The sequence below is a fragment of the Fusarium redolens genome (genome assembly GCF_020744475.1).
Source record: "Fusarium redolens strain MPI-CAGE-AT-0023 chromosome Unknown BKA55scaffold_22, whole genome shotgun sequence".
Taxonomy (NCBI): Eukaryota; Fungi; Ascomycota; class Sordariomycetes; order Hypocreales; family Nectriaceae; genus Fusarium; species Fusarium redolens.
Genome location: NW_025763685.1, coordinates 364,153 through 376,269, shown reverse-complemented (window position 1 = coordinate 376,269; position 12,117 = coordinate 364,153). Strand labels below are relative to the sequence as shown.

Here is a 12,117-nt window from a genome sequence, read left to right as displayed (position 1 = left end):
AACAAAACGCCAACATTAGATGCGAATGCACAATATGCAGAGACTACTGCGAAGAGATTGTCCTTAAGCATAAGGCAAAGTACTGCACTGACTGCCTTATGCAGTGTCATCCGAAAGCAAATGTGTTTTTGGATGTCGAGGTGTAGCGGTGCAACCTGTGACTGAAAGACATGGGAGATAGATGGGTTGACGAGGGAAAGATACTGGCTAAAGAAACTCATAGAGAGAAATTAATGAATTGGAACTTTTGTCAAGATGTTTACTTTTGGTAACTCGAGCTAATAAGAGAGTGATAAAGACAAGGATGGCGAGTTCCGCCATGACCTAGAGAAACAAACGTGTTATTCAGAGTGATCATTCACAATCAATCCATTTCAAGTAGCACCTGTAGCTAAACGTGAGTCGAGAGCGTGAAGATATAATAATAGAAATCTCAATGCCAATATCAAGGTATAGAAGGTCGCAGAACATACAGTATTACCCCAAGAGGTGAGGCTTCAACAAACCTAGGAGTAACAGATCCATTAGCAACCTAAACATTCTAAATCTCACGAGAAAAGCCTTAACGTAGTTCGCACACTATCAGTGATATTGAGGTGTGCCTGCCAGCTGGTAGATCTATGAATTACTGCTCTGCCTGTTAAGTCTCTGCAGGTGAATGTGAGTAGTACGGCAAGCTGACAGCAAACTGGTGAAGGCAGTGCTGCGTATAACAAGCCTTCACTGGAAAAGGTCTCACTGTAGGCATTGGCCGTGAATCTGACACCTTTTGCACGGTGAGAAAGAGCATCAAAATGCCCGTGATAAGACTAAGCAGCTGGGGAATGAATCATGCTTGTCAACACGAAGTTGAATATAAACCCGCGGCTGGTCCAACCTCGGCTGGAAATTCACACCTCAACCAACCGCAACACAGACACTACTACAGAAACATCCAAAAAAACGCCCCATCTTTCAGTCAAACACTATGCCTCACCACAACACCACCCCTGACCCCTCTCCCTCCCCTTCAGGCGACAGGATAAATCCCCACCACCAGTCCATCAACCACGCAGCCAACAAAGAGGGTGCCATGTCACTTTGCGCCTGCCCCATACCACCACAATGCACGAATTTCGTCCTAATTAGGGGCTTCAGGTGTCGTTTCTGTGTTGAACATTGCCCAGTCGAGGAGTCGGAAGCGCCATGATCGCAGCGGGAGGAAGATCATAAGGAGAATGGAGTAGGAAGACCACTATAATTGGGTATTGATGATACTCATTGCGGATGGTTATACATGATACTTATACAACTTCCCTGGAGCGGATTTACCAGGCGATAATAAAGAGACTCTCTTACAACTTACGTATCAATGTGTCGGTGTATGAGTGAAGCATTCATAGTTGCGGTTGTATTATTGAACAATGGCAAAATCACAGTGACACCCGTAGCTAGCTCAGCTCATCGTGAACAACAAGCTCCATAAAGACCATCAAGTAGACTTTGGAGTCTCCCAATGAATTAACTGTCTCTAAATAGCTATATAAGCTCGCCATCCATGTAGTAAAGGATCTTGAAGTCACATTTTAACGTAGCAACGTACAGACAGCTCATTACGCTAACCAACAACCCTTCGAACTTGCACAGTCACAAGACTAAGATGCAGGGAAATGTGCAATGACGACCTAATCTCTCTTCCGAAGCTGGCCATTCTTCCTTCTGAGGCTCTGAGTATTGTTGTTTCTGATTATGAAAGAGAGGCAAAGCGCTAACCAATCATGCGCATCCACCATTGGTGATAACTGCCCGAATGTTGTCAAGCAAACTAAGAGGAAGTTATGCGAAACGTGTACTGGGGGTATACATAATGCTCAGTAATGGGGTAGGGTCAATGGGACTTATGGGTAGTTGACAATTGGTGCGAGAGGATTGTCTAAGCCATCTAGCATCGAAGAGCGCCATTCTCTATAGTCGCAATTTCACGATACTGCCTTTCTGTTAACGTTACCTCTTGGCAATCAAACCTTTTTATGCAAAGCCCCTGTAATGACTGCTTCGAGCTGTCTCGAGTTCACAGTAACCGTTAATGTATGATGGTCTACAAGCTGTGAACAGTTGCGTGTTTCAAGTCCATCAGTAACGGGAGCACGTCCGATCATCAATGAGCTTGCACAAGACTCCCAGTCACAGTACATGTTAGATGCCATCACGGCTCTCGTTGTGAGTGAAGAGTTAAACCCGACTTTCACCCTCACTGAAACATTGGGGCAACTCAGGGACTCTACAATTGAATATATGAGATTGCTTCACGCGCAGTACAAGTCGACATAGTCACTAAACACACTCAGACGAGCCGCTAAAGAAATTACTACACCTCAACCACTCATCACATTCAGATCACCATGTCCCAGAACAGTTCATCCCCTAGTACCCCTCCCAGCAATTCTACGCCTGAAGAAACAGCGACAGATATTGACCCTTCGAACAATATCAACGGTCCTAAGCAACATGCCAATATAGTTTGTCGGTCTGATGATTACTACTGCGATCCGTGTATTGCTGCAAAACATAGCTATTTACCCCCTGGTCTTGATACCTCAAGCTGGGGATATGAAGCTATAAACTAGGCTATGGACTAAGCATCAAAGAGAGACATTCGTTACAGCCATGCTTTTTCCTCGTGACATCAATCTAATCTAAGTTGGCTTACTAGTGGCAAGATCTACTACCGGACATACCATTATAATTATGTCCATGAGAATGGCTTTATGCCTGCCAAGACGGCCTCGACCCGTAAGGCACCATCAATCCCCTAAAACGTACAGAGCTTGTCCCGTTCCACTGTAGAATAACAGACGTTTCCATCTTAGCGCCATGGTTGGCATGTTGCCAAGAAAGGTAAGACACCAAGAATTGTCGGGGCCAAACTCAAACTCAAGCCATGTTATTTCTGGAGCCTGCTTTGAGAGGGTATAAGAACAGCCACGTTGCTGTTATTCCATTTTTTTTTAAGATTATGCTTCTTGTAAGAGAGGCCAAATGCTATAAATAAGATATTGGGGCACCTGGATCACAAAGAAGGCCCAAGGCATGCTGGAAAAATGAAGAATTCGGGGGCAAAGGATATCCTGGTGGGTTCATCCATTCTACAAGGACTTCTGGTGCTAATGGTTACAGCTGTCTCAAATACTCGTCATCATAGCGACAATCCTCGTCATCGCCCGTCTCAACCTCCGTCTCCGAATCCAAAAGCGAAAGTTACTCCTCAGCGACATCTTCATGATAGCAGCCTGGGTCTCTGGCGCCATTACAGCTGCATTCAGTCCCGTGTTCGCCCTGCTTGATGCATTTAACCCGAATGTCCATACCACCTTGAAGGGATACAACGGAGGGTCTGCGAATCTGGTCTTGATACTAAAGGTGAGTAGTAGACTCGGTAATACGGACGGAGCTGACGTAATGTAGTTGCTCTTCGCATCGAGCTTTCCCTTTTATTCGACGCTTTACTTGTGCAAGGCTGCGCTTCTTGCTGTTTATCTACAAGGGTTTCCTGAGTTTATGGTCAAGAGAAGAAGGTTTCTCTGGGTGACGATTTGGTTTGTCGGGATAAGCTATGTTATCACTATCGTGATACTGTTTTGTATTTGTTTGCCCATCGACAGAAGCTGGTAAGTCCGTCAAATGCAAGCACGAGGAAGGATGGAACTGATCGGTACCCAGGGATCTTAGACCTTCCAGGACCTGTCCAATGTGGACTTATGCTGTCACGTTCCAAGTCGGCTGGGGCCTATCCTTTCTAGGAGACATTTTGGGTGAGTTGAAGTGATTTACACAAGTGTCTTGACTAACTTCAAGAAGTCTTCATTCTGCCGTGGTTGATCGTTCCGGCGCTACACGTGAGAAGGACACTGAGAGTAGGCATATACTTCACCTTTCTTCTCGGCACCGTCAACATGGCAGTTAGCCTTGTCCGCTTCGTAATGATCTGGAAGGCTGGCGCCGATTCCAGCATCTCTCTGAGCACAATTGGTACAGCTGTCCCCGCCTAACCACGTTCACAAAGCTCACTATATCGCAGTGCTTTGGAGTGCTCTAGACGTCAACATGGGTCTGGTTATCGCTTGTCTCCCTTCACTCCGCCCATATTTCGGATCACGGACCAAGTCCGAAGAACCAAGTCGAGATAACAACAGCTGGCAGTCTGCAGGCAATCACTCTGGCTTTGGGAATAGAACTATATGCTTCCATTCCAAACAGCGTGATGAGGCAGATTGGCCATCATCATCTAATGGCCATGCAAGGTACTCGTCGGTGGATCAAACAGTGGTTGGATCCTGGGATGAGGCGGAGAGGTTCAAGGACGCAAGTGATGTTGAGTTGACAGCTCTTCCGGGAGCGAGAACAAGAGACGTTAAACATGGCAGATAGAGGCAGGAATAATAGTTGGGTAATATTACTGATTCCACTGAGACAGGCAGGTATTTCACGATATGTAATATTGATCAGATCAAAGTTATGTACTAGAGAATGACAAGTCATGTCTCCACGTATGGAGAAATGCCTCGTGCTGAAAAGTATATCCCCCATGAATTGACACCAAGTCGAAGACATCCTGATAATTTTCACATCCACCATTCTTAAGCTGATGTCTTCAATACCCTTGAAAGACTTTTGCCCCAGAGCTTCCAAGCCAACAACCTCTCACGGGCAGTACGGCGAAAGTCTTACTTAGTCTGGACATAGATGGAAGAAGATCCACTGCTCTGGTATCCCTCGGTAGCCAGAATCTGGTAATAATGGTTTCCAAGTCTCATACCAGCCTGAGCCCAAGCATTGAAGTGGTTCTGCATGTTGACGGCGCCACTAGTACGCTTGTTGCGGCGGATGGACCAGTACTGGTTGAAGGTCTGGACACCGTCGATGGATGGCTGCTGCACGCGGGTGGTTTGGTAGAGATCGTAGGTGTCACCGTCGGAGTAGACGGTACCCTTGTGCTGACCAGCAGAACCAGGGTTGTAAGTGCCGTAACTCTCGATGACCTGGAAGCTGTTGTGAGTAGGTGAATCTGAGTTGAGATGGGGTACGTACGTAGTACTCAACGAGAGGGCCGCGAGTCCAGCCGTAAACGCAAAGGTAGCCGTTACCCTGAGGGCTGAAAGAACCTCCATAGTTGATGGTTCTGTAGCACTATTAGCAAAGCTTTCTTCTCAAATCAATAACATTTCCAACGTACCGTCCAGTACCAGGGTTCCAACCCTTTCCACCAACAAAGTTACCAGTGTTGCGCCAATCAACCTGGTAGTGACTACCCTCACCCATGCGGTAGTTGGCATAACCACCGCCGTCAGACCACCAAGAGTAGAAGTATCCGTTGTGGTAACCCTCAGAGTTACCGGTGACCTGACGGGCCTCGAGGACTGAGGTGGAGTTGCCGTCGTCTTGCTCATCGAGGAAGTCAAAGGGACGAGCGAGAGCTCCGGTGAGTGCCGAGGCGGCGAGGAGAAGAGACTTGAAGGAGACCATGATGGCTTTCGTAAGAATTGCTGGATGGTTGAAGTGAAGATTGAAGAACCCTAAGAGCTGGAGAATCAGCAATACTGGCGAGCTAGATGGCCTTTATATGTTGTAGACGGCTTCATTTCGTCTACTGACCAGTCAACTGCCAAGCATCTAGTGATTAATGCCAATATCATCAGGCTCATCAGACTTTCTAGCTTGGTGCCCTACCTCGGAACCTGACTCTCCGTCACTGGCAAAAGCAACTTTTTGCATTCATCTTGGACATTTCAGCCTCTTCTTCCCCACTCGCATAAAGGCCAAGACGGTAAACACTGGAGCTAAGACGGTAAGAACTCTCCTGGCCAATGACACACAGACAACCCCTTTTGCCCAAGAGTCACTCTGTGATGCGATTGGCACGAAATTCCTAACGTGATGTTTCCTCCGCAAATTTCGATCGGTGACATCCATCTTTTGTATTCCGGCTAAAGTGACATACCCCAATTCCTCTTGTCCGGGGCTTGCGATCGTGACTTGGGATGCCAGCGGCTTATTGCGGGGAGGCGGGGATGAAGTGCATCATGGGGAAAAGGGAGTGCACGTGGCAGACATCTCATATTAGGCTGCTATGCCGAAGGATAAACATGCGTGCCAAGCTTCCTTCTAAGAGCGAGTAAGAAAAGCAGGATAACTCGGTGTTACAATGGGGCCACTTCTAGCAGCCTGCTTTTCATAATGTGTATCCAGGATGTCAATACTGAGAGCCGAATCTATTGCCGGGGCTGCCCAGAACATGGATTCAATAGTGTGATTATACTTGGCATCGGCTGCTTCCACCTTGACGGGTAAAAGAAGCTTTAAGACCCTATATAGTTCTATAGTTTAAGTCAATTAAACTTAGAATGTCACTACGTTGGAGCACTCACTTATTCTCTAGCGTTTCTCTTGAGCAATACTCTAATATTGTCCTTGAGTTATAGCTCGCTAATCAAGTCGATCTTCAGATCGAAGTAGTATTAGATAATGAAACGCGGCGTAGAGGAACGTCAACTAAGGTTAATTTTTAAAGTCATAATGCTTCATCCCGTCGGGTCAATCCGGCTCAACATACTTGACCCGATGTAAGATGGCTCTTCTGATCATATGCACGATCCATGTATGCCGTATTCTGGCTAAAGTCCACGATGCACGAGATTTCACTTTAACCTCGGGTCGTCTCCGTGCTTGGTAAAAGATCGACGTCAATCTTATTCCCTGAGGAACTTATTCCCTAATAAGGTTCTTTGTGTTGACTTTTGGCGGTTTAGGCTAATGGCCGGTTAAGTTGGCAGGAGGATATAAGTGCTGTAGTATAAGTATAACGTGTTTCATATGTGAGTGCTTAGATTAGCGAGTGCATTACTCCACTTTCTGCCAGACAGGCGGTCTGCTGCCGTGTTGAATGGGTAAAGAGACATATGCTGAACTTCCCTCGCTTCTCTCCAAATGGCCAGATGGGTATTCCAATGTCCGAACCTTTCATCGCGGTGTAAGCCGATTTTACCTCAAGTCGGGTCATATGTAGATTGAAACATATGTTATGAAAAACCTGAGCCTTGAAACTCGTATAACTCTCCGCGTGAAGTATTGTTGGTCATCGAGAACACAATTCTTGAGTTTGGGAAGGGACCCTTCCGATCGGCTAGTACAGGTTAACTTGTCTGTTGGTTGACGACGTTTTTGCTCTGGTCCACCGGTACCGGTGGCGGGCTGGAGAAACCTTTGTTTATTTCAACGCATAGAAGTCTACTCTAATTGTAAAGATCACAGTATAGATACGATTTGCTAAAATGGTATTTTCCATTGCCCATGTTGAACTGGGGCACGTGTCTTGGATTGAAGTCATCATAGTTGGGTTCTGAGCATGACACACAGTAGCGGCTTTGGAAGAATTTGGAATGTAATGAAAATGGAGAGACGTAAAGTTATTTATATGCTCCATGATCCCAAAGCTCTTCATTGTCTAGGACTTAAAACTGTGTTATTGCTGATTAAATGCTGCATCGCGATATCTACATGGTATCTACTAAGATAAGATAAGATAAGATAAATGACGTCGTCAGACGGATAACGCGGCATATCGAGAACTCAAGGTTTCCAACTTAATCAGTAAGACGCGTCCCTCCATTTCCGTACCCAAAAACACGAATTAAACCAGTACCGAGATGTCGTCAACGAGTATTGAACAGGCGGGCAGCTCGCTGGAAGAGCAGCCGCTTCTGCGTCCAGGCAGAAGAAGACTTCCGTCCTTGAACGTCCAACATTGGCATTCTCATCCTTTCAGAGGTGATCCATGGACCGTGAGAAGTACGAAACAGAAGACTGCGCAGTTTCTTTCGTCGAAAGCTGGGCATTACTCTGTTCTTACTCTGGTTTCGCTTGATGTTCTTAGCATGATTGCTGGTACGTTGGGCTTGCCGAAGCAATGTGCACAATAAGCTAACTGGAGAAGATTTTATCCTCAATCTGTTCAAATGTGAGCAAGGCAGAAAAGGCTCAGATTGGGACTTGGCTTTGGAGATCCTTGGCTCTGTTAGTCTGGTGTTCTCATGCCTCTTCGTCGTTGAACTCATTGCCTCCGTTTGGGCCTTTGGCTGGAAGTCAGCCCTGCCCCCCTCTCACTCAAACCGCGTAGACTGACATCCATAGATACTTCAACTCTTGGTTTCATTGCTTCGACGCCTTCATCGTCATTGCAGGCTTCATAACTGACGTTGCACTCCGTGGTATCATCGAGGAAGTCGCCTCTCTGATTGTCGTCATGCGGCTTTGGCGAGTCGTGAAGATTATCGAAGAACTTGGAGTTGGGGCTCAAGAAGAGACTGAAGAGTTGAATGTTAAGTTGGAGAAGTGTAGAAGTGATAATGAGGAGCTGAGGGATGAGATCTCGCGGCTGAAAGGAGCGATGAAGAAGGCGGGTTTGGACCAGGAGCTGAATATGGAGGCATCTCGAACTGAAAATTGAGGTCTTAGCGAGAAAGACTTTACGGCCTTAATAGTCTATCAGAAACGTATCACGGCAAAAGTGAAGGATTTGCGCTACAGCCGCTGTGAGCCTGCCATTGGGATGCTCCTTAAAAGAAAATAAAGCTTGATAGGTATAATTGAGTTCCGAATTCTCAGGAAAATGAGACTATGGGGAATTCTACCACCCTACGGTCTCTAGCACTCTTTCCTTCTTTCCTCCGATCCAGAAACAATGCATCATGGACGGTGGAGCTCCCCACCTCTTCGTCCACCAAAGTGATGTCGATACCCAGTTTAGGTAATTTTCCCCGCCGGGGGGAATATACTCGTTTTGGACAGAAGTGACCTGACGGAGAGATGGCCGATTTAAAAGTCGCTCCAGAGACACTCAAAGAAATTGCGACGTTTCCCTTCCGTAACTTGTTTAAAAAATAGTCTTGCATCATCGCCGGTGAGTTCCCTCAGAATGGTAGTCATCAAGCGCTTCCGAACAGTCTGGGGTGTCGAGTCTGGGAAAGACTTCGGGAACTGGATTCCCTGGTTTGCAGATCTCAAAAAGCAAGGTTACGGTATGTATAGGCATGGCAGTTTATGAATATCAGTGCTGACTCGATGTAGCTGGCGTTGAGGTCGATATCACAGATCGTGATGCCGATAACCTTCAGCAACTGCGAAAGATCTTGGATGATGTCGGCCTGGAAGCCACCGTGTTGTAGGTTATGCATAACTATTTTGTCGACAAGAGCTCAACTTCGGTAGAATACATACAGCATGGGCGGGTTACGTCGGCGGTCGGCCCAGAGATCTCACGCCAGATGTCCACCTTGACATCTACCACCACAACCTCGAGCGCGCAAAGATCCTGAAGCCTGTTAGGATCAACGCTCAATCTGGAGGGTAAGTCCAATCATCCATAGGGCTCGTTCTATAGCTCACAATGATAGCGATTACTGGACTCTTGACGAATCAGTCTATTTCTATCAGAAGACCTTTGACATCGACAGGGAGCTGGGTCTAACAGGTCTCGTGAGTCACGAGACACATCGAAATCGATCATTATTCACGCCATATGCTGCCAAGTACATTCTACCAAAGGTTCCAGAGTAAGTTCAGGCTATCATAGCCTCCGCAGACGTAGGCTGACCGGGCGCAAGGCTTCGAGTGACGGCAGATATCTCTCACTGGGTAGTCGTATGCGAAAGACTCTTGGACCTTGGAGAGGAAGATAAGGAGATTCTAGATCTGCTGATCCCGAGAGTAAGAACTTTCTTCCCCAATAGCCTGGCGAAATGGCTCACGCTGTATCTAGGTCACCCATATCCATACTCGCATCGGAACTACTCAGTCCTCTCAGTGTCCTGAGCCAGAAGATCCCGTGTTCAAGGAGGAGCGAGAGTTCTTCGAGAGGCTCTGGCTACGTATTGTCAAGGCGCGAAGCAAGGATAGCGACCTTATCACCTTTGTACCTGAATATGGGTATGTCCGACTTCGATGAATTGAGGTCTGATTTACGCATTGCTAACATGTTTAGTCCTTACCCTTATCACCCATATGGAAGCGTCAGAACGCATGGGCAGGTCGCTGATAGTGAAGGCGCGAGATTGCAGAAACTCTTCGAAGAGAGCCTGAATGAGTAAGAGACTGCCGGAGACACATCATGGTGAGAGGCATGTCCAAAGACCATGATGATAGACTTGGAGTTCATGCAGTTAGATCGTATTGATATCTATTCGTCTCTACCAGCCGCTAGCTCTAACCCATACGTCAACAATGTTTGTCGCATCTCCCTCCGAAGAGTCGACAACCAGATACCATCCATATAATGCTCCCGCAACGCAAGCATGGTTCGGAAAGATGATGACATCTTGTCCAACCTCCAGAGGAACGGGTGATAAGGTAGAAGTATCCTCATTCTCACCATGCTCCCAAGCCGCGATTGAATGTTCCTGGCTGATCCTGTCAATGATCAATCGCCTTCCCTTGTCGGACGCTGCGGTATAAGAAGATTGACTAATAACACCCCAACCTGGGTACGCAGCGCAAGGTTCACGACCGAGTCCGAGGCATCCAACCGCGACGAGAGCCTCAGGTTGCGATCTCTCTTTGTCATTATAGACACTGCATACTTCGGCGATGATTGAGATAGCAATTTCGTCCTCAATGGATCCCAATTCTCTCCTCGAGTTAGTTGAGACTTGTTGCATGTCGAGGATAGAGTAAACACCCGCATGGAGCTCAAGGTTGGTCTGAAGTCCGCCTGGCTTCCCGGTTGTGACAACTTGGATGGACTTGCGTAGAGACTCAGCTGCTGGCGACAAGTCCCCTTGTGATGTCACCAGATTCTCAATGGCTGTGACCTGGGGCGAGGCTCCAACACTGATGACTAGCTCCTTATCCTTGGCGAACAGATGAGTGTGCGCATTGACTGCATCAAGACATCCTTGGATCTCCCCTTCAAGATTCGCCATAGCCTGTTCAGCTGTCGTGTCCTTGTAACTTAGACTACTATGGGAGTACAGTCCAAGCAAATCAGCCTCCCTGTTAGCTTCAAGCTCTGCAAGTGCCTCGATCAGACCATTCTTGTTCATAGCAGATGGTGGTAGACCTGCGCGATGATATCCCGTGTCGACCTTCAGAAACACTCTTGCGGGAAACTTGGCATGCAGCGAGAACGCCTTCACAGAGTCGAGCTGCGATGGGTGATCTATGAGAACAGAGATACTTCCTTGCCCTAACTCTAAACCAACTTTCGCCAACCTTGGGATTTGCGAGCGGGGTAGAGGAAGGCCGTAGAGGATATCTAGACGACGACCGGCATCTTTGAATTCCTTGAGGAGAGGTAGAAGATGCTCGATCTCTGCTAGGGTTGAGACAATGAGCTTGACATCACCGCTTCCCTGGCCAATTTGAAGACGTGTTGCCTCTATCGTCTGAATCCCGTTAGCGCAAGCGTTACGTATCAACATGATGTAACTGACTTTATGAGTCTTGACGTGTGCGCGAAACCCAAGATCAAGAGTATTAACAGCCTTGAGCATGGACTGGCAATGACGAGTCACCCTAGCTCTGTCTAGGATGACCGCGGGCTTGGGAACACCATGGATGCTTTTGCCAACATAGAATTGGCGAAGTTCCTCGATCGGAGGGGTTTGCCGTTGAGGGGTAGCCATGTTGGAAGTATCAGACAGAATCATACATACAATATAAAATTGATAGTTGTCCAGAGAAGAGGCACGAATAAATACTGGCCGAAATGAGGCTCATGGAGTTGTTTTAGGTCAGCAAAGTTATCAGAGGGCGCGGCGGACTTAGAAATGTCCGCTGGTGGAGACATGACGCTATTCCCGGAATGACAGGAAGCTCCAGCTTGAGCCAATCAACGATAACGGAATATTGAAGGATTCACTGTGACTCACTGAGTTGATAGTTCTCTAATGATAAAGGAATAGTAATCTGTGCGAGCCTTGACTGATGAAGTGTATTGTTTCTACTATATTGTCATAGAGATGATCTCATGAAGCCGTCGAGACTTACAGCCTGCCGAGCGTCTTACCTTCCTATACATATACAGTCTTCACAATGGCATCCAGGGTAGTGGCTATTTCTTAAAATATTTGCTGTCGCATCGATATA

At 47.0% G+C, this 12,117-nt stretch overlaps 5 protein-coding genes across 5 annotated transcripts; 3 read left to right on the top strand and 2 right to left on the bottom strand.

Annotated features, from left to right (window-relative positions):
- Positions 1–2,853: 2,853 nt before the first annotated feature.
- Positions 2,854–4,701, top strand: BKA55DRAFT_715357 (uncharacterized protein; the record flags this gene model as incomplete). Its single annotated transcript, XM_046200881.1, has 7 exons — positions 2,854–2,856; positions 3,033–3,110; positions 3,157–3,403; positions 3,524–3,647; positions 3,700–3,791; positions 3,838–4,008; positions 4,058–4,701. The coding sequence occupies 7 exons, from the start codon at positions 2,854–2,856 to the stop codon at positions 4,405–4,407; spliced, it is 1,065 nt and encodes a 354-aa protein (XP_046043166.1). The 3' UTR covers positions 4,408–4,701.
- Positions 4,556–5,626, bottom strand: BKA55DRAFT_203832 (glycosyl hydrolases family 11-domain-containing protein). The gene is made up of 3 exons (XM_046185120.1): positions 5,213–5,626; positions 5,068–5,158; positions 4,556–5,018 (listed from the first exon to the last, which is right to left on the bottom strand). Exons 1-3 carry the CDS (start codon positions 5,500–5,502, stop codon positions 4,704–4,706), a joined length of 696 nt encoding a protein of 231 aa, XP_046043165.1. The 5' UTR covers positions 5,503–5,626; the 3' UTR covers positions 4,556–4,703.
- Positions 5,627–7,571: 1,945 nt separating this feature from the next.
- Positions 7,572–8,718, top strand: BKA55DRAFT_583010 (uncharacterized protein). Its single transcript, XM_046194163.1, has 3 exons — positions 7,572–7,920; positions 7,970–8,117; positions 8,167–8,718. The coding sequence occupies exons 1-3, from the start codon at positions 7,683–7,685 to the stop codon at positions 8,480–8,482; spliced, it is 702 nt and encodes a 233-aa protein (XP_046043164.1). The 5' UTR covers positions 7,572–7,682; the 3' UTR covers positions 8,483–8,718.
- A 58-nt stretch (positions 8,719–8,776) lies between these two features.
- On the top strand, positions 8,777–10,171 carry BKA55DRAFT_715343 (uncharacterized protein). Its single transcript, XM_046200880.1, has 7 exons — positions 8,777–9,053; positions 9,103–9,196; positions 9,244–9,381; positions 9,429–9,587; positions 9,639–9,741; positions 9,794–9,960; positions 10,016–10,171. Exons 1-7 carry the CDS (start codon positions 8,951–8,953, stop codon positions 10,119–10,121), a joined length of 870 nt encoding a protein of 289 aa, XP_046043163.1. The 5' UTR covers positions 8,777–8,950; the 3' UTR covers positions 10,122–10,171.
- A 49-nt stretch (positions 10,172–10,220) lies between these two features.
- Positions 10,221–11,654, bottom strand: BKA55DRAFT_545222 (uncharacterized protein; the record flags this gene model as incomplete). Its single annotated transcript, XM_046190794.1, has 2 exons — positions 10,221–11,414; positions 11,463–11,654. 2 exons carry the CDS (start codon positions 11,652–11,654, stop codon positions 10,221–10,223), a joined length of 1,386 nt encoding a protein of 461 aa, XP_046043162.1.
- Positions 11,655–12,117: the final 463 nt, after the last annotated feature.

What these genes read in the sequence shown, in the direction of transcription:
- BKA55DRAFT_583010 (XM_046194163.1), top strand. Translation starts at nt 7,683, where the DNA reads ATGTCGTCAACGAGTATTGAACAGGCGGGCAGCTCGCTGGAAGAGCAG. An exon ending in TGTTCTTAGCATGATTGCTG is followed by an intron (nt 7,921 to 7,969) that starts GTACGTTGGGCT and finishes TAACTGGAGAAG; the next exon opens with ATTTTATCCTCAATCTGTTC. An exon ending in GTTTGGGCCTTTGGCTGGAA is followed by an intron (nt 8,118 to 8,166) that starts GTCAGCCCTGCC and finishes TGACATCCATAG; the next exon opens with ATACTTCAACTCTTGGTTTC.
- BKA55DRAFT_203832 (XM_046185120.1), bottom strand. Translation starts at nt 5,502, where the DNA reads ATGGTCTCCTTCAAGTCTCTTCTCCTCGCCGCCTCGGCACTCACCGGA. An exon ending in TGGAACCCTGGTACTGGACG is followed by an intron (nt 5,159 to 5,212) that starts GTACGTTGGAAA and finishes ATAGTGCTACAG; the next exon opens with AACCATCAACTATGGAGGTT. An exon ending in GCCCTCTCGTTGAGTACTAC is followed by an intron (nt 5,019 to 5,067) that starts GTACGTACCCCA and finishes AACAGCTTCCAG; the next exon opens with GTCATCGAGAGTTACGGCAC.
- BKA55DRAFT_715343 (XM_046200880.1), top strand. Translation starts at nt 8,951, where the DNA reads ATGGTAGTCATCAAGCGCTTCCGAACAGTCTGGGGTGTCGAGTCTGGG. An exon ending in TCTCAAAAAGCAAGGTTACG is followed by an intron (nt 9,054 to 9,102) that starts GTATGTATAGGC and finishes GACTCGATGTAG; the next exon opens with CTGGCGTTGAGGTCGATATC. An exon ending in GGCCTGGAAGCCACCGTGTT is followed by an intron (nt 9,197 to 9,243) that starts GTAGGTTATGCA and finishes CAACTTCGGTAG; the next exon opens with AATACATACAGCATGGGCGG.